Source organism: Anguilla rostrata, chromosome 14 (genome assembly GCF_018555375.3).
Source record: "Anguilla rostrata isolate EN2019 chromosome 14, ASM1855537v3, whole genome shotgun sequence".
In the NCBI taxonomy this organism is placed as follows: Eukaryota; Metazoa; Chordata; class Actinopteri; order Anguilliformes; family Anguillidae; genus Anguilla; species Anguilla rostrata.
The window spans coordinates 28,593,086-28,620,750 of record NC_057946.1 but is presented as its reverse complement, the minus strand read 5'-3'; the positions used below and the strand labels follow the sequence as shown (position 1 = coordinate 28,620,750).

The 27,665-nt window shown below is 47.7% G+C and overlaps 1 protein-coding gene across 1 annotated transcript; it reads left to right on the top strand.

Annotated features, from left to right (window-relative positions):
• The first annotated feature begins 405 nt into the window (after positions 1-405).
• On the top strand, positions 406-27,376 carry atp2a2b (ATPase sarcoplasmic/endoplasmic reticulum Ca2+ transporting 2b). Its single transcript, XM_064309610.1, has 21 exons — positions 406-1,128; positions 2,095-2,112; positions 2,214-2,296; positions 7,147-7,251; positions 7,547-7,685; positions 10,421-10,501; positions 11,094-11,179; positions 11,741-11,896; positions 12,334-12,642; positions 13,153-13,241; positions 13,465-13,567; positions 13,663-13,794; positions 17,336-17,455; positions 18,367-18,585; positions 18,773-19,108; positions 21,039-21,259; positions 21,384-21,586; positions 22,019-22,104; positions 22,309-22,442; positions 22,753-22,870; positions 23,535-27,376. Exons 1-21 carry the CDS (start codon positions 1,011-1,013, stop codon positions 23,805-23,807), a joined length of 3,129 nt encoding a protein of 1,042 aa, XP_064165680.1. The 5' UTR covers positions 406-1,010; the 3' UTR covers positions 23,808-27,376.
• The last annotated feature ends 289 nt before the right edge of the window (positions 27,377-27,665 follow it).

Sequence of the window (27,665 nt, the reverse complement as noted above, 5' to 3'; positions counted from 1 at the left end):
GGACCGATACTTCACCCAATGCGGTTGAGGCTTGGACAGTTCGTGGTTAAAATGATCCTGGATTCGGCTGGATGAGAAGAAAAGGAAGTTTCTAGAACATGCATTGTGCTCTGATGAAAGGGGACGGGCAAATAGACAAGGCTGGTGAAATGTTAAAATACTAACAACGTATCCAAACCTTTCTAACATATAAGTCTTCGTACATGGCTTGAAAATGTTACATTACGTTCATAATTAATACTGATACGACTCTGTGGATTCCAGTCGATACGCACCGTAGCGCGTAGAAAGCGGAGTGAAATAAAAAGCATTTAGCTGATCCACCCACTTTCGAAACGGACCAAAGAGAGCAAAGCGAGGGCAATATTTCCGGGTTTCTACCAGCCAATTAGCATAGTCCACATGCGGATACCGCACGGTAACCGGGATTGACACGCGATTGGCGCTGACGGCAGCAGGCGCGAGCTGGGACAACGGGCGACACAACGGGCTGGCAGAGGACATCCGCGAGAAGCGTACTTTGCAACAGAAGCTAACATCAGCGAACTTGTCCGGCTGCGAAGGAGAGCGCCACGCTTAAGACCATCGCGCTCGTCACCGACAAACTCTGGGTATCAAAGGAAATATCTTTTTGACGTCGCTCCTTCCGGGGAGTTGGAATTATGCCCGTTGGACACATTCCAAATTCGGTGTAATTCATAGTACAGCCGGTGGGAAACTGGGAGAGACGGAGCGCCGCTTAGCTAGTTAGCCGGCTAGCTGACGTTAGACCCTTTGCTCTTGATTCTGCGCATTTACTTGTTAGCTAGCTTGACAGATAGCTGGTTAATGTCTCTGAATCTTGCCGTTTGTTAATTCCCTTCGTTGGAGCCTACTCCCCGGTGAACGTAGAGTTTATTTCGACACTTCAGGTCGTACGGTTGCTTTTGTTGCTTGAAGGAAGGCTGTACGGCTAGTGAGACAAGGTGGAGTCGGGATAAGGCGAGTCTGTCCTAACGCGACTGTCCACCATGGAGAACACTCACACGAAAACTGTTGAGGAAGTTTACAACCATTTCAACGTGAACGAAAGCACCGGACTCGGTCTGGAACAGGTGAAGCGGCAGAAGGAAAAATGGGGGCCGAATGGTGAGTGTTGTCTTTTTTGGTTTGTTTTCGTAAAATATAAGTTAATTAGTAAAGCTTCGGTAAACTACGAGAGTAACGTTAAACCGTGGAAACAAGTGGAGTAACCTACTGTGGAAACAAGGCATGGAATTGGGCCTGTAACGGGCACGCTGTAAAAATCAAATGAAGCGACGACTGCTGGCATTTAGGAACTGCGATGTTTTTAAGTTTCCTTAACTGCGTGCTTGGTAAGTCTATCAAAAGGTGTGAACTACAGCCGATGTATTATTACAAACTATGCTCCAGCATGCCGGCTAGCTTCTCATGTCGGACGTTTGGCGGAGGTAGCTAGCCTAACGTTATTTGGTTGACCAAAATGTAAGATTCATCACTACCGGTAGATGGTGACTGTCTTACATCTAAGCGGTATTGCAACACAGGACTTCTACTGAGAACATACGGATTTTCTGCCAAGTGCTCTGAAATAAACCACAAGTAGGCAACGCATTGCAGCCTATTGCTAAGTTACATTCACAGTCTATAACTGGTAGCTGTCAGTCATCACTGGTTCGATTTTGAGAACAGCGCTTCCTTTTTAACCGTTTAGACTAACTGTTAGCTAATTTGCGACTGTGTTGACTAGGATATGTGCTTTTTGTATCCATGTGGGGCGATGTGGGTGTAGGTCCTTGTTTTAACTTTTCTCTACGATACCTGATTCTACTTGTCATAGTCTTGACTGTTGTTGCCAAACTTTGTCCAGGGCGGTGTTGTTGTGTAAATTTTAGCAGGCTAGCAGGACAGTTGCGGAGCTCTACCAATATCTTATGAATGAGCACAACTAGCCATCGATACGCTGTCCTTTAACCTCCGATGTTTGGCTTTTAACGCGCTACAAGGAAAAATATTTGAAACTGTTGCCATCTTTGTAACCCTTCTTTCAATGTGTTTTGTCGTCGGTGCCCTCCTTGGACCTGCCAACTGCAGAGCTACCCGCTGAAGAGGGTAAGTCTGCTGCCTCTGTGTTCTCCCGTATTTATACCTGTGGAATACACCTGTCACCGGCTGCTGTTTCCTGTTTGACCTCCGCTTTCTCCCTCTCGCAGGAAAGTCACTGTGGGAGCTCGTGCTCGAACAGTTTGAGGATCTGCTCGTTAGAATCCTCCTCCTGGCAGCTTGCATATCTTTTGTAAGTACGACTACCTCTAGTACACAAATGCACGATTGCGGACAAACACGAACATACTCTCACCCCTAGAGAAAAGTAGATGAGTATTATGATGAATAATAATTCTGCTTCTGAACTATAGAAGGTTCCGGTTAGTAACGGAAGTTTCTTGTGCTGTATTACGGTGCAAGATATCCATTGCCACAGTATTATTTCAACAATAATACAGAAACGGTGATATTAAAAGTAATATTTCAACCTCAGTCGTTTCTGTTTAAGGAGTGTGTAGTTGGTGTGTGTGTGTGTGTAGAATCTGTGAACCAATCATGCTGAATTGGGACAGATGGCTCTGGCTCCAGAGATATAACTTGGTTTCAGGCCTGTATGCTAACATTTGTTAACCTGTGCTCTCAAGTTTAAAAATTTAGGGGCACACTAATGTATCCTAATTAGTAGATCTGCTCTTAAATTATTTTATCCGTTAGCACACGTCAGTTGTCAGGAGCAAACGCTCCTAAAATGGGAGCGTTGTAGAGCTCTGACTGAGCTCCTTGGCCGCCCTACAGAAAAGGGTTTTCAAGTTCTCACCTGCTGAGCTTTGGTCAGTGATAAGTACTGGTGGTAACCCACTTACCCGCATACGCACACGCACACGAGCACACACGCACATACACGCACACGCACACACAGCGCGCACACACACGCGCATACACGCACGCGTGTACACACACACGCACGCGCATACACACACACGCGCATACACGCACGCACGCGCACACACACGCACGCGCACACACACAGCACACGCGCGCGCACACACACGCGCGCATACACGCACGCGCATACACACACGCACACACAGATGCGCACACGCGCACACACACAGCGCACACACAGGCACGTGCGGGCTTGCATTCTTCTGATATTACCCCCTGACCGTACTGCCCGAAGTCCAGAACTACAATATACATGCTCACAAAACATATACGCACCCACGTGCTTACACTCTCTCTCTCTCTCTCACACACACACACACACACATACACACATTTACATACAGGAATGCTTGAGCATGAATCTCCTCAAACAAATGAGTGCTGCCCTGTTGTGGCAGCCGTAAGTACTGCTTTCAGAAGCTGTGTGAGGGGAGAGACGCCTGCTGGGTCACGGGTGGGTGTCTCCTGAGCCCTGTCCGGTGCTGGGTGTGGCAGTGCATCAACCCTGTCGTGTTGCAGGGTCTTTGTTCCTGGAGCATTTTGGGTTATGCTTGGCAGGGTGGGGACAGCTAGGGAAGTTCAAATTCGTTTAAAACGGTGATGCCGTTTCCAGGGATCTGGTTGGTTCCCCAAGTCCAGGGGGAGACACAGCGAAGCTTCATCGATCACCGCCTGGTACTAGGCAGGCGATTCGCTCAGAGTTTACGGGCTCGTACCCAAATGTCGTTCCTTCAAAACCAACCATACCATTGTTCTGCCTTCCTTGCGAAAGTTAGCTAGCTAGCTACTAGCCTTCTTACTGGACTGTTATAGTGGGCAGGGCCGCTTTTGCAGGGCTGACTGACTGTATCTTTCTAGTTAGTAAGCAAACTGATAACTAATAAGTTCGCAGTTGCTGTTGACTGCAGTGGTATGCTTGACTGGCACTCAGCGGAAGCACTTGATGCTGTTGCAACATCTTGTTTCCTCCATGCGAACGTAGCGCAGTTCGGCCTCATGTTGATGGCGTGTACTGGCGGTGTTTCCTGCCTTGACTTCGCTGCCGGTGTCTTAGAGCGTTTGTTTCATTCGGCACCGCTGCCCTCTGTTTCGGTGAAATGAAACCAGGCTTTAGAACGTGGTTGCTGTGATACGATGGTGGCTTCAAAACGCTGTCATGGCTGACTGGGTCATGAAGGTCTGCATGACTGAATTTTTCCTCCATGTGGGTAACGTGAAGAGCCAAGCAGATGTCTGTTACTAGTAAAGACGATGTTGAAGCTGGGTTTTGTAGTTCCATTGACCTTGACATGCACTTTTGTACGTCGCTTTGGATAAAAGCGTCTGCCAAATAAATGTAATGTAATGTAGTGTTGAGGCGAAAAAACAAATTAGATACCTGTGAGACAGATGGAGATTGTTTTGAGCTTGTTTTAATGGATTTTCTTTCTTCATTTCATTAAGTCTTGAAATGTGGAACCGAATGGTTAGGTGTGTTTTGGTGGTCGGTAGACCCAAAGTCATTTGGTCAAGTACTGGACTTCGATACACAGCCCTAGTTTTACTGTCATTTACTGCCTAGTTTTACTGACATTATTTAGCCTAAATTGTTAGCTGACCAGATCCGTTGAACGAAGTGGAAAAAGAGACTGGCTCGCAAGGCTAGCTGACCAGTAACGTTCAGTGTCCATGGAGCTGAAAGTATCACCGGCGGTTACTGGCAAGGAAAACCAGACGATCCACTTGCTCTGGGTCCAGGGCAGAATGTTTTTTTGTTGACAGAGGAAGTAACGTTAGCACAGGAAATGAACTTTGCGTGCACAAACATGATTCGCCACATGAAATTAAAGCCTGCATGTTAATTACAATACGCGCGATCCAAAACTAATATTCGCATGCTCAAATTTAGGTTCGAACTTTAAAAAAAGAAAGATTTTCGAATAGTTTTCGAACTTCGAATATTTTTTGACAGCCCTAGTTTACGGACCTGTGAACTGAAGAATGTTGTGCTGCTGATGTTTTTATGAATGAGAAGTCTGTGTGATTTTTTCAATGCCATGTTTTATTCAGGCTAACAAAGTAATGTCTGCAATGTGAAGACTGTTCTACTTCTTGCTGAGGTTTAGTGCCTGCAAAAATAGACACACTGTAGCTCATAGACCTGCTTTGACACTACATTTGACACTACATCACAGATTTTACCCAGAATCCCTGTGGTGGCCATTTTTTCCCCCAAAATGGCTGCCCTACTGCTACATTGAATAAGTTAAATCAACAGTTACTTGGTCAAATTTTCATCTAATTGGGCAACGGATGGTCTATAATATTTTAGAAATTTTGACAGTTCTAACAAACATTTTTTAAATGTTATGTTATGAATAGCGTAATGTAATCTCTAGTTTTAATGCTTTCAAGGTCATTTGTTTTTTGATATAATTGAAGAAGGCTATTTCCTGGTACAGATACATAGGCAACTCCAGTAACCACGTTACTTAAAAAGAATTCATTTCAAAGGGTCCAGTTCTATGAATTGAGATAATGGATGTACAAAGAGCAACCGGAGACTGTATTTTATATCATCAACGGATGTCAACGAGGCGTACCCAGTGACACATGACACCATGGAAGGATGCCATCTTGCCCAAATTGGAACCATGAAATATTCATAAATTTCAGGATCACAGTAAACGCAGGCATGCATCCTGAATTGCTAGCTGGAAGATGATGAGCCTGTATTCATCGCTATATAATTAACAGGCAGACACATCCATTCCAGTAACTTGAATGCAACCAAGGAATTTTATTTAACAGGGGGCCATTTTGCATAATTGTGGCATAATCAAAACCTTAATTTCCCTTGGAACCAGGGCTCTAAACGAACTTTTTAACCATCATCCCAGAATCACCCTGAGAGACCATTTTACCCATCCCAAAGTGAATGTGGACAGTCCCAAATTTTAGAAGCTGAAATGGCGGTGGGGGAGGGCGCTATGTATAGAAAGTGTTGTAATTTATACATGGTGAATCTAAAATGTATAAAGACACCCTGTAATAGAAGCAGAGAATCTTGCACTTTAACCGCATGTGAATTGTTTGATTATACATCTAAAATTGTGAAGTACAGAGTCAAATGAAGAAAAGAAAAAAACATTATGGAGGGCACTGTATGACAGCTGCGTAAATAAAATATTTGTGAAAAGTGTCGTGGCAAATGCAACCAGTATTCCTAGCGATGAGGCCGTTTCGGCGCTTGCATTGCTGTAGTAGGCTATGCTAATTCACAGAATACTTTCGACCTACAGGCAAATTTTCTGTGAGTTGGTCAGATTTAGAAACAGCTGACTGTCTGAGCGTCCCTGTTGAACAGATCGCTCACGCTATTTGCATGATGGCGTTTGCATCCCTGCTTCCTCCGGTTCCCTCGCGTGAGCGGGCCTAACTGGACCCACGCCCGGGCTGCTCGAGGACGCTTTTGGGCGCCTGTTGTCCTGAACACTCAATCTCTGCAGCTTCACATGGGGTTTTAGGAAAGAAGTCCTTGAGATATTGTGAAAACTCCCAGAGCAAAGTGTGCTCCTCTGTCAGTCTCCCTCTGTGGGGACTGTGTGTCAATGAGTGTGTGTATCTCAGGACCCCCCCCACCCCCCCCTTCTCCTCTTCACTTCACTGAAAAACAGACCGATGCTCTGATTTGAGTGTGTAGGAAGACATTTAGGAAAACGAGTAGTCGTGTTGACATTTTATGCAGAAAAGCCAAAGAGCATTTTTGTTTGATTTTTATCGCTGTTGGCCCCGAGCCCTGCTGGAAGCATATTTCAAATTCATTGTTCAAGAATGATAGTCAAAGTGTTCTGTTAAATGAGAGAGAGAGAGAAATCTCTGATATTTGTACTGTTAGTAGTTTTTGCAGTAGGAGCAGTGCTTATTGCTGTTCTTGTCCGCATTTTTCATTCAGCTTGCAGATTGTCTGTAGATTTGGCTTTGGTTATTTGTTTATGCATTCATTATTTTTTATTTATGTATTTTATTCCACTCTTAATTAAATGTCTTACGTGTCATTGTTAATTGCTTGTTAATTGACAATATTGTTAGTATACAGTCGTGCCGATGAAGCATTATTGAGTTGAAACCCCATGATTGAGAGATCCCCATTATGCCCTTTCCCCCTCTCTGCAGCTCCTGGCCTGGTTTGAGGAGGGAGAGGAAACCATCACAGCCTTCGTGGAGCCTTTTGTAATTCTGCTTATTCTAATAGCCAATGCCATCGTAGGCGTGTGGCAGGTGAGTCACTTTTCTTTATTTTGTTGAATAAAATTAAAATATTTGACTGCAGTCTGCCTGCACCTGCTGTGAATTCAGGCGTACTGCAGGTGTACTGTGCAGCTGAACTGGTGGACTGGCAGAGCACACTTTGGAGGAGACCTTATGAGGAAGTCACACCAATAATAAAAGTCAAGAATATGAGCAGGGTTCCTAGCTGGGGGAAGATGGCAGAACTGTGCTATAGACGATTGAGTGAAAGTGATGGGTCTGTCTCTTTCTCTCCCTTTCTCCCTCCCTCCCTCCCTCCTTTCAGGAGCGGAACGCAGAGAACGCCATCGAGGCTCTGAAGGAGTACGAGCCGGAGATGGGGAAGGTGTACCGGCAGGACAGGAAGAGCGTCCAGAGGATCCGAGCGCGCGACATCGTCCCCGGGGACATCGTGGAGGTGGCAGGTGAGCTCTGCTTCCTGCAGGACGCTCGTACTGACCCAGCACCCCACTCCCATCCTGCCTATACACACTAACCCAGCACCCCACTCCCATCCCTCCTTTATACACTAACCCAGCACCCCACTCCCATCCTGCCTATACACACTAACCCAGCGCCCCACTCCCATCCTGCCTATACACACTAACCCAGCACCCCACTCCCATCCTGCCTATACACACTAACCCAGCGCCCCACTCCCATCCTGCCTATACACACTAACCCAGCACCCCACTCCCATCCTCCCTATACACACTAACCCAGCACCCCACTCCCATCCTGCCTATACACACTAACCCAGCGCCCCACTCCCATCCTGCCTATACACACTAACCCAGCACCCCACTCCCATCCTGCCTATACACACTAACCCAGCCCCACTCCCATCCTGCCTATACACACTAACCCAGCACCCCACTCCCATCCTGCCTATACACACTAACCCAGCACCCCACTCCCATCCTGCCTATACACACTAACCCAGCACCCCACTCCCATCCTGCCTATACACACTAACCCAGCACCCCACTCCCATCCTGCCTATACACACTAACCCAGCGCCCCACTCCCATCCCTCCTTTACACACTAACCCAGCACCCCACTCCCATCCTGCCTATACACACTAACCCAGCGCCCCACTCCCATCCTGCCTATACACACTAACCCAGCACCCCACTCCCATCCTGCCTATACACACTAACCCAGCGCCCCACTCCCATCCTCCCTATACACACTAACCCTGCACCCCACTCCCATCCCTCCTTTACACACTAACCCAGCACCCCACTCCCATCCCGCCTTTACACACTAACCCAGCACCCCACTCCCATCCTGCCTATACACACTAACCCAGCACCCCACTCCCATCCTGCCTATACACACTAACCCAGCGCCCCACTCAGTGTGTGTGTGTGTGTGTGTGTGTGTGTGTGTGTGTGTGTGTGCGCAGCCTTTCAGGGGGAGGGGATTGGTGCTCCTCTTGGCAGCCCCTCTATAACACTGAGGTCAGTGTAAAGCGGTGTCGTGGGGGGGCCAGGTTGAGGGTAGTTGTGGCACTGGGACTCAGTGACAGACCCCTCTCTGCTGCCTGGAGAGGGACTTGTCTTTACCGGAGCCCCTGTACCACAGGAAGCGCTGCACCTGGGCAGGAGTGCGTAATCTCAGTGACGTGGCCACGGCGACAGCTTATCTCCCACTCAGTGCGTTTATCGTGTGGTTAAGCAAATGAATAGCGTGGGACACTGCATACAGCCCTGCGTGTGTGCGCTGAACCAGGTCACCCAGTTAAGTGTACATGACCCCCTTTTTTCTCCATGTGAAATGTATATTAGATGTGCGGTCCACATTTAGAAATGGGCTACAGGGTCACAATGGAGAGCGCTTGCATATGAGACATGGGAAAACAACTCTTATTTCTCTCTCTCTCTCTCCCTGTGTGTGTGTGTGTGTGTGTGTTTGAGTGCCTGTGTGCATGCATGCTGCACAGATGGCTGTGTTAGTGTGTAGTTACATTTTAAATGGTTACTCAAGATTACCCAGAATGCTTTGCCAGTTATTGGCCTTTCGTCTTTAAGGGCACAGTCCTGGGGTTGGAAGGGGTAACCCCATGTGACCTTGACAAGACATTGCTCTACAATTCAATGCAGTACTCACCTAGTGTGGGCTAATATGACGTCAGTGCTAAGCGCTGCACACGCTGCACAAGACTGTGTCCTCTACTCAGCTCTGTCGTCATGAAGGGTGCTCTGTTCCCAGAGTGGAGCGCTTTGCTTCAGGGCAGGGGGATTCCACACAGACGTGTTTGTGTCCTAATTGCTGTACCTGCCATAGATCACTGTGTCCTCATACGCTTAACCAGACTATGCACGTAACAGGAGGGAGTCATGTATCATTAAACAGACTATGCACATAACAGGAGAGGGTACAGTCACTTAACCAGACTATGCACATAACAGGAGAGGGTACAGTCACTTAACCAGACTACCAGACTATGCACATAACAGGAGAGAGTACAGTCACTTAACCAGACTATGCACATAACAGGAGAGAGTACAGTCACTTAACCAGACTACCAGACTATGAACATAACAGGAGAGAGTACAGTCACTTAACCAGACTACCAGACTATGCACATAACAGGAGAGAGTACAGTCACTTAACCAGACTATGCACATAACAGGAGAGAGTACAGTCACTTAACCAGACTATGAACATAACAGGAGGGAGTACAGTCACTTAACCAGACTATGAACATAACAGGAGAGAGTACAGTCACTTAACCAGACTATGCACATAACAGGAGAGAGTACAGTCACTTAACCAGACTATGCACATAACAGGAGAGAGTACAGTCACTTAACCAGACTATGCACATAACAGGAGAGAGTACAGTCACTTAACCAGACTATGAACATAACAGGAGAGGGTACAGTCACTTAACCAGACTATGCACATAACAGGAGAGAGTACAGTCACTTAACCAGACTATGCAGATAACAGGAGAGAGTACAGTCACTTAACCAGACTATGAACATAACAGGAGAGAGTACAGTCTGGGAGTAAAGCCAGACCTGCTGAATGTCCTGTAATAACACAGAGTGCTGAGTCAGCTGTACTTCTATTGTTATAACTTTGGCTTCACATTTTAATTAAGCCTGCTGGCCCCCTTCTGCACCCCCCCCCCCCCTTCTCCTTCCTCAGTGGGAGACAAGGTTCCTGCCGACATCCGGCTCACATCCATCAAGTCCACCACTCTGAGGGTGGACCAGTCCATCCTGACTGGTGAGCTGTGTTCTTCGCCTCACACTTTGTTTTACTCTGCTTTTACTCGTTCCGCTGTTTTGGCTCTTGTTATTCTTGGCTCGTGTTCTTGGCTCTTGGCTTATATTTAATGTGAGCGGCCCTGTGGCTGCCCCAAAGCAGCCTGTATTTAATGTGAGCGGCCCTGTGGCTGCCCCAAAGCAGCCTGTATTTAATGTGAATGGCCATGCAGCTGCCGTAAATGGGCCTGTATTTAATGTGAATGGCCCTGCAGCTGCCCCAAAGCAGCCTGTATTTAATGTGCATGGCCATGCAGCTGCCGTAAATGGGCCTGTATTTAATGTGAATGGCCCTGCAGCTGCCCCAAAGCAGCCTGTATTTAATGTGAATGGCCCTGCAGCTGCCCCAAAGCAGCCTGTATTTAATGTGCATGGCCATGCAGCTGCCGTAAATGGGCCTGTATTTAATGTGAATGGCCCTGCAGCTGCCGTAAATGGGCCTGTATTTAATGTGAATGGCCATGCAGCTGCCGTAAATGGGCCTGTATTTAATGTGAATGCGCCTGTATATTTACATATTTAATGGTTGTGTTTGTGTTTTTCTCCTCCTTTAGGAGAGTCAGTGTCGGTCATTAAGCACACGGACCCTGTGCCTGACCCCCGTGCTGTCAACCAGGACAAGAAGAACATGCTGTTTTCAGTAAGCTGTCGCTGTGCCTGATCACCAGAGGGGGCGCTAGTGAGGGATGTGATGGGGGCAGCCTGCTGACCAGGACCCTCACTGTTGAGCACTGTAGCCAATTAAATGCTCTAATTTCCTCCCTAGTTGTATAAACACGCACACACACGCGTGCGTTCACATACACACACACACACACAGTTGCAGTTTGCTTATATTGTGTCTTCTGCAGCATCCCTTTACCCATCCTACCTGCTGCAGGTCTGTGAACATGATATTGTACAGTTGGGGCTTGGGGCTGGGCTTGGGGCTAGGGCTGGGCATGGGGCTAGGCTTGGAGCTAGGCCTGGGCATGGGCTTGGGCTTGGGCCTGGATTGGGGCTGGGGCTAGGGCTGGGGCTAGGGCTAAGGCTGGGGCTAGGGCAGGGGCTGGGCCTGGGCCTGGGCCTGGGCCTGGGCCTGGGCCTGGGCCTGGGCCTGGGCTTGGGGCTGGGCCTGGGGCTTGGGGCTGGGGCTAGGGCAGGAGCTGGGCTTGGAGCTGGGCCTGAGGCTTTACTAGCACTAATGTCATTATCGCCACAGGGCACCAACATCGCGGCCGGCAAGGCAGTGGGCGTCGTCGTGGCGACGGGCGTGAACACGGAGATCGGGAAGATCCGGGACGAGATGGTGGCCACAGAGCAGGAGCGCACCCCCCTGCAGCAGAAGCTGGACCAGTTCGGCGAGCAGCTCTCAAAGGTGCCAATCATCATCGTCATAGTAACAGTAACTGTGTTTCTACAGCACCTTTCGCTCATAAATGCAGCCCACGGTATTCATCAGAAGGGTCATTGAAGGCCTACTTCGGTTGCTAATTGGCAAAAATTATGTGGCTGGCGACTAAGTGCCTCAGTGGATCATGGTACTTGTAGTTTTTAACATCTTACACAGGCATCTTGTTAACCTGGGCAACAAATTTTCTAAGCATTCTGAGCCTTTGTTACTGTTGCAGTTTGCATACTTTTGCATAATGTTTGCACAATGTCAAGTAGGTCTCCGGTAGTTAGGTGTGGTTTATTTGAGTAATCGTCAGCTGACTTTTCCTTTCGCTACCTTACCTGAGGACTGAGTGATGAGTTTCCTGAGTTTTAGGGGTCAGTAGGGTGACTCAGCCTGTCCGTCTCTCCCCCCGGCAGGTGATCTCCCTGATCTGCATCGCCGTGTGGCTCATAAACGTGGGCCACTTCAGCGACCCCGTGCACGGCGGGTCCTGGGTGCGCGGCGCCGTGTACTACTTCAAGATCGCCGTGGCGCTGGCGGTGGCCGCCATCCCCGAGGGGCTGCCCGCCGTCATCACCACCTGCCTGGCGCTGGGCACGCGGCGCATGGCCAAGAAGAACGCCATCGTCCGCAGCCTGCCCTCCGTGGAGACGCTGGGCTGCACCTCCGTCATCTGCTCCGACAAGACCGGCACGCTCACCACCAACCAGATGTCCGTGTGCAGGGTGAGGCTCCGCCCCGCCGCCCCGTGCAGCTGCATGGGGGGGGGGGCTCTAGGGGGTTACCGTGGGGAGTCTTTCAGTGCGTTTTGAGACGGGGGTGTGACGGTGAAGGGCTCGCTGGCGTTTTGAAAGTCTCCAGTCCTGCTGCCAGCCTCACTCACCTGTAAGGTCTGGCACCCGTGTGATTGGGTCTTTACCTATTTGTGCTAGTGGTGATTTTGTTAAATCCCCCTGTTGAAAGTCGCTTTGGCTAGAAGCTTCAAATGGCTGAATTGTAATGGTTTATCATCATCGTACGCGTTAAGGCGTTTAGAGGATGGCCTTATCCAGAGTGACACACAGCTTACCGTACGTTTATACTGCTGGATATTTACTTGATGCAGTTCAGGTTAAGTGCCTCAAGGGTATAACAGCAGTGTCCCACCTGGGAATCAAACCTGCAACCTCTGAGCTACATAGCTGCATCGCTAACCGCTATGTGTGTCAGTGCTGATTTGAGTTTTGCTTCGGCAGATGTTCATCGTTGACAGTGCTGAGGGAGACAGCTGCTCTCTTAGTGAATTCACCATTACTGGCTCTACCTACACACCTGAGGGAGTAGTGTGAGTAAACCACACACACACACTTCATATGCATGTCCACACACACACTTATATATATATATATACTATATATATATATATATATACAATATGCATTTCCCTCCTTGCTGTGCTGTATAAAGTGATGCATTGTGGGAATCTCATGCCCCAGGGGTGGAAACATTGTGTATGAAATGCTTAATAATGACACCTCTCCCTCTCTCCCTCCCCCTGCTGGTCCCAGGTCCCAAAATGGCAGCCCAGTGCGGTGCTCAGAGTTCGACAGCCTGGTGGAGCTGGCCACCATCTGTGCCCTCTGCAACGACTCCTCCCTGGACTACAATGAGGTATCCCAGCATGCACCTCTTTCTGGCCTCTGTCTGTCTCTGTCCCTCTCATAAATATATATATATATTTATATATATGGTGTGTGTGTCCTTAGGCTAAAGGTGTGTATGAGAAGGTGGGAGAGGCCACAGAAACTGCTCTCTGCTGCCTGGCGGAGAAGATGAACGTCTTCAACACGGACTTAAGGAACCTGTCCAAGGTTGAGAGAGCCAACGCCTGCTGCTCGGTGAGTCTGCCCTCCGTTCAGTGTGTTCAGTGCTCAGTTGTCGTGTATCGTCTACTAATGAAACTAGAACAGAGAGTTTCTGTTTTGAACTCATGGTTTAGTTGCAGGAGCAATGAATGTCTGAGTTGAGCAATCTGTGCCCACTACTAGGGGGATTTCGCAAAGTGGTTAACTGTGGTGAAAAATTTGGGGGTGTAGACAATATGTTGGGGGTGTAGACAATACCAGAGACAGCGAATAGGTCTTGTCAAAGCCGGCATGAGTGACAGCGTTTACAAAGTCTCTGTGACCAGAGGCCATCTTCATGGGGAATGTAGGATTGATTGAAACCGGCAGATGATTTCCAACACAATCTATTGCACTGTTAATATTTGTTTATTAATTTAAAACACATTCCCCCTGTCTATGAAAAATCACACTAGCAAGCTAGCTGGTAGTAAACCAAAATATTATGTTAAATGTCTAACACAGACCATTTGATATTTGTACAGTAGAGCACTGTTTAATATGAATATTAGACCGTTTTTAGGTTTTTGGGTCAGCCCCCCCCCGGCAGAGTTTACTACCACAAGTGTATTTCCGTCCTGTGGGAAGCACTGCTGTGTATAATGGAGTGTATATTATGTGGTGATGATGTGTACAGTCAGTGTGTTAGTTATGTGGTGATGATGTGTACAGTCAGTGTGTTAGTTATGTGGTGATGATGTGTACAGTCAGTGTGTTAGTTATGTGGTGGTGATGTGTACAGTCAGTGTGTTAGTTATGTGGTGATGATGTGTACAGTCAGTGTGTTAGTTATGTGGTGGTGATGTGTACAGTCAGTGTGTTATGTGGTGATTTGTACAGTCAGTGTGTTAGTTATGTGGTGGTGGTGTGTACAGTCAGTGTGTTAGTTATGTGGTGGTGATGTGTACAGTCAGTGTGTTAGTTATGTGGTGATGATGTGTACAGTCAGTGTGTTAGTTATGTGGTGGTGATGTGTACAGTCAGTGTGTTAGTTATGTGGTGGTGATGTGTACAGTCAGTGTGTTAGTTATGTGGTGGTGATGTGTACAGTCAGTGTGTTAGTTATGTGGTGATGATGTGTACAGTCAGTGTGTTAGTTATGTGGTGGTGATGTGTACAGTCAGTGTGTTAGTTATGTGGTGGTGATGTGTACAGTCAGTGTGTTAGTTATGTGGTGATGATGATGTGTACAGTCAGAGTGTTAGTTATGTGGTGATGTGTACAGTCAGTGTGTTAGTTATGTGGTGGTGATGTGTACAGTCAGTGTGTTAGTTATGTGGTGGTGATGTGTACAGTCAGTGTGTTAGTTATGTGTGTGTGATGTGTCAGTCAGTGTGTAGTTTAGTGTATTGTGGTGAGATCGTGTACAGTCGTGTGTTAGTTATGTGTGGTGATGTGTACAGTCAGTGTGTTAGTTATGTGGTGATGTGTACAGTCAGTGTGTTAGTTATGTGGTGGTGATGTGTACAGTCAGTGTGTTAGTTATGTGGTGGTGATGTGTACAGTCAGTGTGTTAGTTATGTGGTGGTGATGTGTACAGTCAGTGTGTTAGTTATGTGGTGATGTGTACAGTCAGTGTGTTAGTTATGTGGTGATGTGTACAGTCAGTGTGTTAGTTATGTGGTGGTGATGTGTACAGTCAGTGTGTTAGTTATGTGGTGATGATGTGTACAGTCAGTGTGTTAGTTATGTGGTGGTGATGTGTACAGTCAGTGTGTTAGTTATGTGGTGTGTGATGTGTACAGTCAGTGTGTGTTAGTTATGTGGTGATGTGTAAGTTACAGTCGTGTGTTAGTTATGTGTGGTGATGTGTACAGTCAGTGTGTTAGTTATGTGTGGTGATGTGTACAGTCAGTGTGTTAGTTATGTGTGTGATGTGTACAGTCAGTGTGTTAGTTATGTGGTGGTGATGTGTACAGTCAGTGTGTTATGTGGTGTGATAGTAGTGTAGTATGTGTGAGTGTACAGTCAGTGTGTTAGTTAGTGTGGTGATGTGTACAGTCAGTGGTTAGTTATGGTGTGTTACAGTCAGTGTGTAGTTAGGTGATGTGTACAGTCAGTGTGTTAGTTATGTGGTGGTGATCGGTGTTAGATGTTAGTGTAGTGTTAGTTATGTGGTGATGTGTACAGTCAGTGTGTTAGTTATGTGGTGTGTGTGTACAGTCAGTGTGTTAGTTATGTGGTGGTGATGTGTACAGTCAGTGTGTTAGTTATGTGGGATGTGTACAGTCAGTGTGTTAGTTATGTGTGTGTAGTATATGTGTGTGATGGTACAGTCAGTGTGTTAGTTATGTGGGGGATGTGTACAGTCAGTGTGTTAGTTATGTGGTGGTGATGTGTACAGTCAGTGTGTTAGTTATGTGGTGGTGATGTGTACAGTCAGTGTGTTAGTTATGTGGTGGTGATGTGTACAGTCAGTGTGTTTGTGTGATTGTAAGTAGTGGTTAGTGTGGTGATGTGTACAGTCAGTGTGTTAGTTATGTGGTGATGTGTACAGTCAGTGTGTTATGTGGTGATGTGTACAGTCAGTGTGTTAGTTATGTGGTGATGTGTACAGTCAGTGTGTTATGTGGTGATGTGTACAGTCAGTGTGTTAGTTATGTGGTGATGTGTACAGTCAGTGTGTTAGTTATGTGGTGATGATGTGTACAGTCAGTGTGTTAGTTATGTGTGTGATGTGTACAGTCAGTGTGTTAGTTATGTGGTGATGTGTACAGTCAGTGTGTGTTATGTGTGATGTGTAGTGTGTAAGTCGAGTGTGGTTAGTATGTGGTGATGGTACAGTCAGTGTGTTAGTGGTGATGTGTACAGTCAGTGTGTTAGTTATGTGGTGGTGATGTGTACAGTCAGTGTGTTAGTTATGTGGTGTGATGTGTACAGTCAGTGTGTTAGTTATGTGGTGATGGTGATGGTGTGTACAGTCAGTGTGTTAGTTATTGGTGGTGATGTGTACAGTCAGTGTGTTAGTTAGTGTGGGGTGGGGGTGTTGTACAGTCAGTGTGTTAGTTATGTGGTGGTGATGTGTACAGTCAGTGTGTTAGTTAGTGTGATGAGTGGATGTGTACAGTCAGTGTGTTAGTTATGTGGTGATGATGTGTACAGTCAGTGTTAGTTATGTGGTGGTGATGTGTACAGTCAGTGTGTTAGTTATGTGGTATGGATGTGTACAGTCAGTGTGTTAGTTATGGTGGTGAGATGAGTGTGTACAGTCTTATGTGGTGATGATGTGTACAGTCAGTGTGTTAGTTATGTGGTGGTGATGTGTACAGTCAGTGTGTTAGTTATGTGGTGATGTGTACAGTCAGTGTGTTAGTTATGTGGTGATGTGTACAGTCAGTGTGTTATGTGGTGATGTGTACAGTCAGTGTGTTAGTTATGTGGTGGTGATGTGTACAGTCAGTGTGTTAGTTATGTGGTGATGATGTGTACAGTCAGTGTGTTAGTTATGTGGTGATGATGTGTACAGTCAGTGTGTTAGTTATGTGGTGATGATGATGTGTACAGTCAGTGTGTGATGAAGCATTTGGTGCTGCAGGTGATAAAGCAGCTGATGAAGAAGGAGTTCACGCTGGAGTTCTCCAGGGACCGGAAGTCCATGTCTGTGTACTGCACCCCCAACAAGCCTCACTCCTCCACGGGCAAGATGTTCGTCAAGGTAACGGGAACGCCCTGCCCCCCTGCCAAACGGAGCACGTCACACTCTGAAACCCCCACACCCACACCTGTACCTGCTCAACACCTGTACCTACATATTTAACTGCACCTGTCCCTGCTCAACACCTGTACCTACATATTTAACTGCACCTGTCCCTGCTCAACACCTGTACCTACATATTTAACTGCACCTGTCCCTGCTCAACACCTGTACCTACATATTTAACTGCTCCTGTACCTGCTCAACACCTGTACCTACATATTTAACTGCTCCTGTACCTGCTCAACACCTGTACCTACATATTTAACCGCACCTGTACCTGCTCAACACCTGTACCTACATATTTAACCCCACCTGGCCCTGCCAAACACCTGTACCTACATATTTAACTGCACCTGTACCTGCTCAACACCTGTACCTACATATTTAACCGCACCTGTACCTGCTCAACACCTGTACCTACATATTTAACCCCACCTGGCCCTGCCAAACACCTGTACCTACATATTTAACCCCACCTGGCCCTGCTCAACACCTGTACCTACATATTTAACTGCACCTGTCCCTGCTCAACACCTGTACCTACATATTTAACTGCACCTGTACCTGCTGGCGCTGCAGTAACACTCCTCTCTGTTTGGACCTGTGCTGGATGTGTTCTGTGTGCTTGTGTAGGCAGGTGTATGTTACTCTCCTCCTGCTGTGTTTCTACGAATGTTGTGTGACTTCTGAAAATGCAACTGGGATCTGGAAAGGCCTTTTAAATAAAACACTGTAAGAATGATGATGATGGTGATTATGATGTAGGTGGGGTGGATGATGATGTGCATGGTGATGATATGAATGATGACGATGATGATGATGATGGTGGTGATGATGCTTATGACGACGGGGCGGTGCGTGTGTTTCAGGGGGCCCCAGAGGGGGTGCTGGACAGGTGCACGCACGTGCGCGTGGGCGGCAAGAAGGTGGCGCTGACGGCGGGGATTAAGGAGAAGATCCTGTCGGCGATCCGGGAGTACGGGACGGGTCGGGACACCCTGCGCTGCCTGGCCCTCGCCACCAGGGACTCGCCCCCACACAGGGACCAGATGCTGCTGCACGACTCCACCCGCTTCATCCAGTATGAGGTGTGTGTGTGCGTGTGTGCGTGCGTGAGTGCGTGAGTGTGCGCATCTGTGCGTGCTTTTTTGCGTGTGTGAGAGAAAGGAGGGAAAACAAAGTGTCAAGTCACAGCGGCGGTGAAGCCAAAACCCGCTTCCTGATTGGCTGATGGGATGTGCTCTCTCTCTCTGATTGGTGCGTTCGCTGGCGCAGACGGACCTGACCTTCGTGGGCTGCGTGGGGATGCTGGACCCTCCCCGGGCCGAGGTGGCGGCCTCCATGCGGCTGTGCCGGCTGGCCGGGATCCACGTCATCATGATCACCGGCGACAACAAGGGCACGGCCGTGGCCATCTGCCGCCGCATCGGCATCTTCGGCCCCGACGAGGACATCAGCGGCAGGGCCTACACCGGCCGCGAGTTCGACGACCTGCCCCCCGCCGCCCAGCGCCAGGCCGTGCTCACCGCCCGCTGCTTCGCCCGCGTCGAGCCCTCCCACAAGTCCAAGATCGTCGAGTACCTGCAGTCCTACGACGAGATCACCGCCATGGTAATGCACTGCTGCCCTGGTAACTGAGCCGGGATTCAGTTTCATTAGGATATGGAGTGCTGGAAAGTGCTAGAAGGTGCTAGAAGGTGCTAGAAGGTGCTAGAAGGTGCTGGAAGGTGCTGGAAGGTGCTGGAAGGTGCTGGAAGGTGCTAGAAGGCGCTAGATGGTGCTGGAAGGTGCTAGAAGGTGCTAGAAGGCGTTGGAAAGTGCTAGAAGGCGCTAGATGGTGCTAGAACGTGCTAGAAGGTGCGGGAAGGCACTAGAATGTGCTAGATGGTGCTAGAAGGCGCTGGAAAGTGCTAGAAGGTGCTAGAAGGCACTGGAAGATGCAATGTTTTCTTTTGGTTATTTTAATTTTATGAAAGACATCTTATTCTGTAGCTTCTCATTAACCATACTGTGGAAAGTGCAAATTAAGTGGCCCCAGGGCTGCGTTTTTTGAAGCACACCATAATCATTGGGTGGAGTGAGAGCGCAACTCGCAAGCAGACATTTGCTCCTCTTTTAGCTAACGGCAGCTATTTCTAACAGTTTCTACCAAATACAAGAAACTGCTTTGTGATGACTTCTTGGCAGAGGTGATTGAGAACATACTATATATGTGTCGAACCGGCGAGAGTTGCAATTTTATTGTCTTACTCACTTGTGTCATTGTCTTGTATTGTATTGTTGACTTACACTAGCCTTCTGTCTTTGAGTCAAACTCTCATGATTTGATAAAAATAGTGTCTCACCAGCTGCATTCTGCAACTCTGGTGCGACCCGGCACTGATTTCTGGCACTGCTGAGGCAAATGCTGAGAAATGCAACCGATTGCACTCTTGAGCCACAAAACACAAACATCCGCTCCAAATGGAATTCCAGGATATATTAATGGGATGAATGTGTTGACAGTATGTCTGTTGTGGGAATAATATGTTGACAGCAGTGTACTAATGGCTTTTAATGGGGATAATGTACACATGGTAAATGATTGAATGGTGATAATATGATGATTGAACATATGGCAATAGAGGGAACGCGCACGCACACCATTACACCTCTAGGGGCGCCCTGGACCCGCTAGTGTCCCGGAAAGCTTTCCCTGTTACACCCCCTTAGCTCTGTCCCTGAGGCCATGGCAAATTGTAGCCGGAATGTTGGCAAAAAGCTACTAGCCTCAAGCTAACGCTAGCAAACGAAAACTCTGAAGCGTTATTATGCAAATTAGCTTATCCCTTTTCTGACATGCTTTCCAGCTAGCTAGCAGTATAATGAGCAATAATAGTGCACTGCTTAAGCTCAGATTTATATGTAGCTGTCTTAGCACATGTTAGCTGCATTCTGTGAAATTGAATGGAATGTTCTGGTTTTTGCTTAGGCCTAGTTTGATTTGGTTTTGGTTCCACCATTTTAGTAGTTACTTATACAATCAAGATGTGTGTTGAATCTTCTGAGGGAAAGAGAGACAGAGGAAATTAGAATGCTACGAGACTTTGCACAGAAGAATGTACCCGGCTCAAGGCTGAGGTAAAAGTAGGAGTAATCAAATCGGGGACCTAGATGCCAGCAGTGCTGCTGGGTTTCATTCTTTCCTCTGATCAGGAAGTAAGACACCAGAGTGAGTGGGGTCTCTGGCCAATCAGTGACATTAGTAATCAGTTAACTCTCTGCAAACTCATGGAAATCAGGTGGTGTTACATGTGGAGTGATGGGGAAAGGGAACTGTTACATTCCATTGCTGCCAGTTGGTCATTTGATTGTGTATTTTGCATTTTGGGTGTGTGTGTGCTAGTGCTGGGTTTGGTCCTGACTAAGACTAACCTGTTTCTCTTTGTGCCTGTGTGTCTGTACGTGTGTGTGTGTGTGTGCGTGCGTGCGTGCGTGTGTGTCTGTATGTGTGTGTGTGCGTGTGCGCTTCTGCGCTTGCGTTCACGTTTGTGACTGACAGACGGGAGACGGGGTGAACGACGCCCCCGCCCTGAAGAAGGCGGAGATCGGCATCGCCATGGGCTCGGGCACGGCGGTCGCCAAATCGGCCTCGGAGATGATCCTGGCGGACGACAACTTCTCCACCATCGTGGCGGCGGTGGAGGAGGGCAGGGCCATCTACAACAACATGAAGCAGTTCATCCGCTACCTCATCTCCTCCAACGTGGGCGAGGTGGTCTGGTGAGGCCCCGCCCCCTTCGCACCTTCATGGTTGTTTCCGTGGGCGCAGAATCCCTGTTTTAGTGGCGGTTTCCACGGTGACAGCATCTTCTCCATTTTAACGGCTGTGTTTCCTTGGCGACAGCATCTTCCTGACGGCGGCCGTGGGGTTCCCCGAGGCGCTGATCCCCGTGCAGCTGCTCTGGGTCAACCTGGTGACGGACGGGCTGCCGGCCACCGCCCTGGGCTTCAACCCCCCCGACCTGGACATCATGAGCCGGCCCCCCCGAAACGCGCGCGAGCCCCTCATCTCTGGCTGGCTCTTCTTCAGATACCTGACCATCGGCTGTGAGTGCGCGCCGGCCTGTGGGCGGGGCTTCCTCCTGAGCAACCAGGGATCTCTAACTGCACTCATGTAGGGCCGCAGCGTCTGCGGGTTTAACTCCAGTCCTGGAGGGCTGCAGTGTCTACAGGGTTTTGTGGTTTTGTTTCTGTCAGCAGCCAATTTAGGCCTTGAATAAAAGACCACACAGTATGTGGACTCTAGCCAAGCAGTGACTAAAATAAAGCAGCTAAATCCTGCAGCATGCGGAAAAACTGCGGCCCTCTGGGATGGGAGTTTGGGTGGCCTGCTTTGAAAGCTGAGGAAGTGGCTGTTTCTGCAGCTGAGCGCTCAGTGTGACCCCAGACGTATGCTAACTGAGTATCAGGGAGCCTGATACTGGTCAGAGCTCTTGTGTGTGACCCTTGAGTGACCCCTGTATGGTCCGCCCCCTGCAGGCTATGTGGGCGTGGCCACGGTTGGGGCGGCGGCCTGGTGGTTCATCGCTGCCGAGGATGGGCCCAGAGTCACATACTACCAACTGGTGAGTGTGCGTCACTGAGTCTGTGTGTGATGTTTGGACCACTGCCCCATCTGCTATGTAATGTTATTCACTACGGGTCCTGTTGACACACACACACACACACACACACACACACACACACACACACACACTCACACAGACGCACTCTCTCTCCCCCTCACCGCGGTACTGAGGTCACATGTCCGCTGTGTCTCCGCCCCTCAGAGCCACTTCCTGCAGTGCTCTCCGGACAACGTCGAGTTCCAGGGGGTGCAGTGTCAGGTGTTCGAGTCGCCCTATCCCATGACCATGGCCCTGTCTGTGCTCGTCACCATCGAGATGTGCAACGCCCTCAACAGGTCAGTGGCAGAACTGCATCCTGAGAGCGCTGATCTCTTCTCCCCTCAGTTTTGGGGTGGGGGGTCAGGCACTCTGGTAGAATACTGAGCTGTGACGTTTGGAATTATGGTGTGTAATTTTTTGGGCATGCTACAGGTTACAGGATTGATCTCTTATCATTTTCTTACCTGGCAACCGGTGTGTCCGTGGTGACAGCATCCGATAACGGTGTCCATGGTGATGTTGTTCCTTCTCGGTGGCCTATAATGTGTCTATCCCTGGAGACGGTGTCTCCGTGGTAACGGTGTGTCCCCTGTCTGTGCCCCACAGCCTGTCAGAGAACCAGTCCCTGCTGCTCATGCCCCCCTGGAGGAACATGTGGCTGCTGGGGGCCATCTGCCTGTCCATGTCTCTGCACTTCCTCATCCTCTACGTGGAGCCGCTCCCGGTGAGGCTCCGCCCTCTTTGCCCCGCCTGCCTACCCACGCCCCCTGCTACCTGCGATTCAGACCCCGTTCCGAGCACTCTGCTCTGAGCCCTAGCTCTCTTGCTCTGACCCCTTCCTCCCTCTGTCCCCTACATCTCTCTCCTTCTCTCTCGAGTGGAAAACAATAATAATGTTGAAATCGTAATATGAATGGGAAGTTTGATATCAAGTGACAGTAAGTAGTGTTTGAATCGGAATTTTGACATCAAGTTATAGTAATGTTTGAATGGGAAGTTTGATATCAAGTGATAGTAAGTAATGTTTGAGTGGGAAGTTTGATATCAAGTGATAGTAAGTAATGTTTGAATGGGAAGTTTGATTTCAGGTGATAGTAAGTACTGTTTGAATGGGAAGTTTGATTTCAGGTGATGGTAAGTAATGTTTGAATGGGACGTTTGGTATCCGGTGATAGTAAGTACTGTTTGAATGGGAAGTTTGATATCCGGTGATAGTAAGTACTGTTTGAATGGGAAGTTTGATTTCAGGTGATAGTAAGTACTGTTTGAATGGAAGTTTACTGTAATGTTTGAATGGGAAGTTTGGTATCCGGTGATAGTAAGTACTGTTTGAATGGGAAGTTTGATATCAGGTGATAGTAAGTAACGTTGATGTCCCTCCCTCGCAGATGATTTTCCAGATCACTCCTCTGAACGTGACGCAGTGGCTGATGGTGCTGAAGATCTCCCTGCCGGTGATCCTGCTGGACGAGGTGCTGAAGCTGGTGGCGCGGCTGTACCTGGAGCGCAGCGGCGAGGCGGAGCCGCCGGCGGCCGGCGGGAAGAGCTCGCTGCCCTCCTGCCTGGAGGGCGTGTCCTGGACCTTCGTCCTCCTCTTCCTCCCCCTGGTGCTGTGGCTGTACAGCACCGACACTAACCTGGCCGAGCTCTTCGGCTCCTGACTCACCCCGAGCCTGGCCCGCCTGTGCCGTGTGATCGCGCGTCTGCATGGCCCGTAAAAAGGTTTCAATTAACATAGAAACTTCATTAATCGCCATTAATTAAACGGTACAAAAACAAGTATCAAGACCAAGTAAGATGTTTCCGAGCAAAATTTAAATTGGATTAAAAATAATGTAAAGAATTGTGGTTCACCAGTTTGTAAGCCAACCAGCTGCCTCCTCTGCTGGAGTATTCATTGAACCGATTGGAGAATATTATTTTCAGCCCCCCCCCCCCCCCCCACAGTCATTATTGCCTTTTAAATTTGTATTTTTTATTTTTATTTTTTTAAGTGGACTGGTATGGCCATTTGTCATTTCACGATGTGTCCTTCCTTTTTTAAAAGTGTTTTATATTTGCTGCCCTCCTCGTCCATGAGGAGCTGGTAAATTTATGACGTGTACAGAGATTTAACACTATTTTCTGCATTTAGTTTTTTTTTTTTTCCTTCTTTTTTTTGTATTTGTGAGAAGGATCAATTCGGAGCTGTTAGCAGAGCTGTTTACCACAGGGTTTGTCAGTGTGAGTCTGTCTGTGTGCAGTTACTAAAACACCCCACTGGAAACAGAAGCCTCTCGCGAAGGTTCCTGCATGAACATTCCACAAGGTTTCATCCCCTATAACCCCACCCCCCCCAATCCCCATCAATTTGAAATTCAACATTGCTCGTTTTCACTTTTCAAACTTGTGTTTTTCTTTGCTTTGACTCAAAATTTGCCTTTATCTCTGAACTGCAGCTACCTCAGTGCTGTCAATTTTTTTTCAAATTTTGCGGGTGGGGAGGATGTACTGTGTCTTTTTCGGGCGTTGATTTGGAGGACTGTAACAGAAATAACACAGATTCTCTGCACTAACCAGATTCTCAGTTCTCGGCTCCTTGTTCTTAACACTGACGCCTCCATTTTCTTAATGCCGAAGCCAGAACATTCCATTTTGTTCCACTGTTCCATGAATAGTCATTCCGTTCCTGAAACACGGTGGCAGCAGATGTTCTGTACTGTCATTTAGCAATGGAACCTCCTGTAGTCAAGGGGAGAGAGGACCATGAGAATGTTGGAGAGTAGCATCTAGCTACCGTAAACAGTAACAATAAAAAATTGATCTTACCATTATTTTTCCCCTCTTCAAGAGGAAGAAAAACCTCACGTGAACAGTTAAATTTAGACTTTCAAATGTGTTAACCTTCAGTAAGGATGTTTTCATCGATGCGCTTCGTGTAGGTTGAATGAAGCAGGCAGTTAGCGGCCGACCACTCGATGCACTGCAGTCTGGTGCTTCCAGTACGTCCAGCGCCCTGCAGTTCTGGGGGAAACGCTGTTGATCCAGCAGAGAGCATTTGGGTACAGAGGTGTGTGAATCGCGTGTGGAACTGCATCTGCTAGCACTAACGACTCGGGTGTTCACAGCATGCCGCGCTAACGTGCGCTACTTTGTATGCTAACATCGCCAAAGCTGTGCGTTTTAAGGGGAGAATGTAGCATGGCTCTGTACGGCACGTGTCCTGCAGCACCAGATCCACTCCTGCTCTCCTGGGCCTCGCCTCTCTCTCTGTCACTCTGTGAGTATTTCTTCTCCTGCACACTCTCATTTACCACCTTCCACCTGTCACTCACACGCCCGTTCTCCAACCTCGGCCAGTAAGTAAGAGGGATACACCCCGCGCTGGGGAGTGGGGTGGAGTTAGCGTTTTTACTCCATCTAAGCCCACACTGGCTTGTAGGCTGTAATTTAATCATTTTTCTGATGTGTGGCAGTTTATCATTCATTAAGTGTGTACAGTAAAGGAGTAATTCTAGCAGTCTTCCAGAATGAAGTTTGGGAGCGATAGGTGCACCAGCTGTGACTGGAATGCAGCCTGTCCCTCGTCCCCCTCTGACCCAAACTAGGGGCCGGCCCAGTCCTCGCGCTTCCCCGCTCAGGAAGGGAGGGTGAACGGGGGGGCGGGTTTGCCTGTGCAGACCCCAGTAAAATATTCCAGGTGTCTTAGAATGTCGGAACTCGCAGGACAAGGGGCGATATCGTCAAAATATATCGTTGTTTGAATCCCCCTCTGTGTGGGTCTTCCGAAAACAGCCACAAAGGGAGCTTTGCTTCACGTACTTCCATCAGCCACAATTTCTGCTATGGAAGGGTTCCACAGCTCTGGTCCTGGAGGGTCAGTCTGCAGGCTGGTTTTTGTTCCAAACAAGTACCTTAGATTTCGTTTTCTGACTGCCCTATAATCCATGCTCATTCACTCCTGTACTCTAGTACAGTAAAATCTTTAGGATGCACTTGTAGTCTGCAGCTTTAGCTAGTGTTTATACAAACGTCAGATTAAGATATAATTAAGCTAATTGCATAATTAAGAGCAGAATTTGGCACAAATTCCTGAAACTATTGTGCTCCCCTGTGCTATGGTTTTTTTTATGCCTTTCACACTTAACCACAAAGAAGCCATGGAGCCATCTCCTTATGGTCACAACAGAGGTACCATTGTCTTTACTGATTGGATCAAGCTGTGTATCTCACAGCCAATCAAGTCAAGTGATGATAATGATTGATTCTACTTTAACCCTTTTAAGATGTAAGATTACAAATCAGTGAATAGAAGGTTCTTAACTGAACATTCTAATGCTGATGTAACCATCACTACTGGTATTTGAAAACAACAGAGCTCTAGAACACTGACTTAGAATTTTGAAAAACTTTCCAAAAAACCTACTCTTAAACAAATGAAAACTAATCAAAAGAATGATTCATGGGATGGGTCTCTCCTCTGTGAGGTCACTTGTACCATTATGACCTCATAAAGCAGTAACCAAGGCTTTGCAGTCTCTGCTTCGCTGTTCCATACCCTTTTTACTCTCACACGTCCTGCACTCCTGGTGTTGGTTTACTGTTGTCATTAGGATCCCCTTAAAACCAGAAAAGTAGTGATAATGGGTAGTCAAACATTAACTGCTTTTAATTTAATATGTTCAAAAAAACACGTTTGGGTATGTCTAGAGGTTAAAAAAGTGTGAGAGGGAGTGCGGTGAGCGGTACCGTCTCTAGACATTCATTTAAAATGTGCAAAGGGAAGCGGCTACCTGCATATCTGTATATATACATTTTAGGTTAAGATTACCAGGGGCAGGTTAACAGACCTGAAAGTCTTATAATGCAGAGAGGAAAACCACACTGGCAATCCTGGCCTGTAAGGAGAGACCTTAGCTTGACCAAACCTCAAACAAGATGTAAAACGTAAAATTTTGTATTAATGTACAATATACAGTAATGCATGTCCTCTGGTTGTAAGCAGCCAAGCCTATTTTATCATCATGAGTTTCTATATTAAGCAGCTATGTACAATATTGCTAAATGATTATTAAAGTACACACCATTTACAAGCAGTTCAGGCTAACTCAGAACCACAGAATAGTTTCATTACGAGACACTTTTCCTAAGGAAATTTTTTTTAAGAGGTTGTGCAAAATAACCAAATTGACTTCCTTATTTTATTCTGCACTGTAATATATCTTATTTAAATAAAAACTACATTACCTGAGCAGGCCGTGAGTGAGAAGCGTTTCTTTGGATAGAGTCAGTGGGTTCCTTTGACAGCCATTGTTCCCGAAACAGCTGTTCTGTTTGAGAGCCGGTGGTTGGAAACGTGCATTGTGGTGGAAGGAAAATTAAACGTGTCGTGTGTGACTACATGCTTCCGTTTTACTGCTTTTCTGTGTCTCCCAAGATGACTGGATGCACAAAATTTAGAACTGTTTTTTTTGACGTCACTCTTTAATTCAGAAACGTTTACTTGCACGATAAATGGCATTAAAAACTTGTCTCTTCAG

Bases quoted from the DNA above. Each gene is read 5' to 3' on its own strand.
- atp2a2b (XM_064309610.1), top strand. From the start codon at position 1,011: ATGGAGAACACTCACACGAAAACTGTTGAGGAAGTTTACAACCATTTC. The intron at 17,456-18,366 runs GTAACGGGAACG...CGTGTGTTTCAG, and splicing joins CGGGCAAGATGTTCGTCAAG to GGGGCCCCAGAGGGGGTGCT. The intron at 18,586-18,772 runs GTGTGTGTGTGC...TCGCTGGCGCAG, and splicing joins CCCGCTTCATCCAGTATGAG to ACGGACCTGACCTTCGTGGG.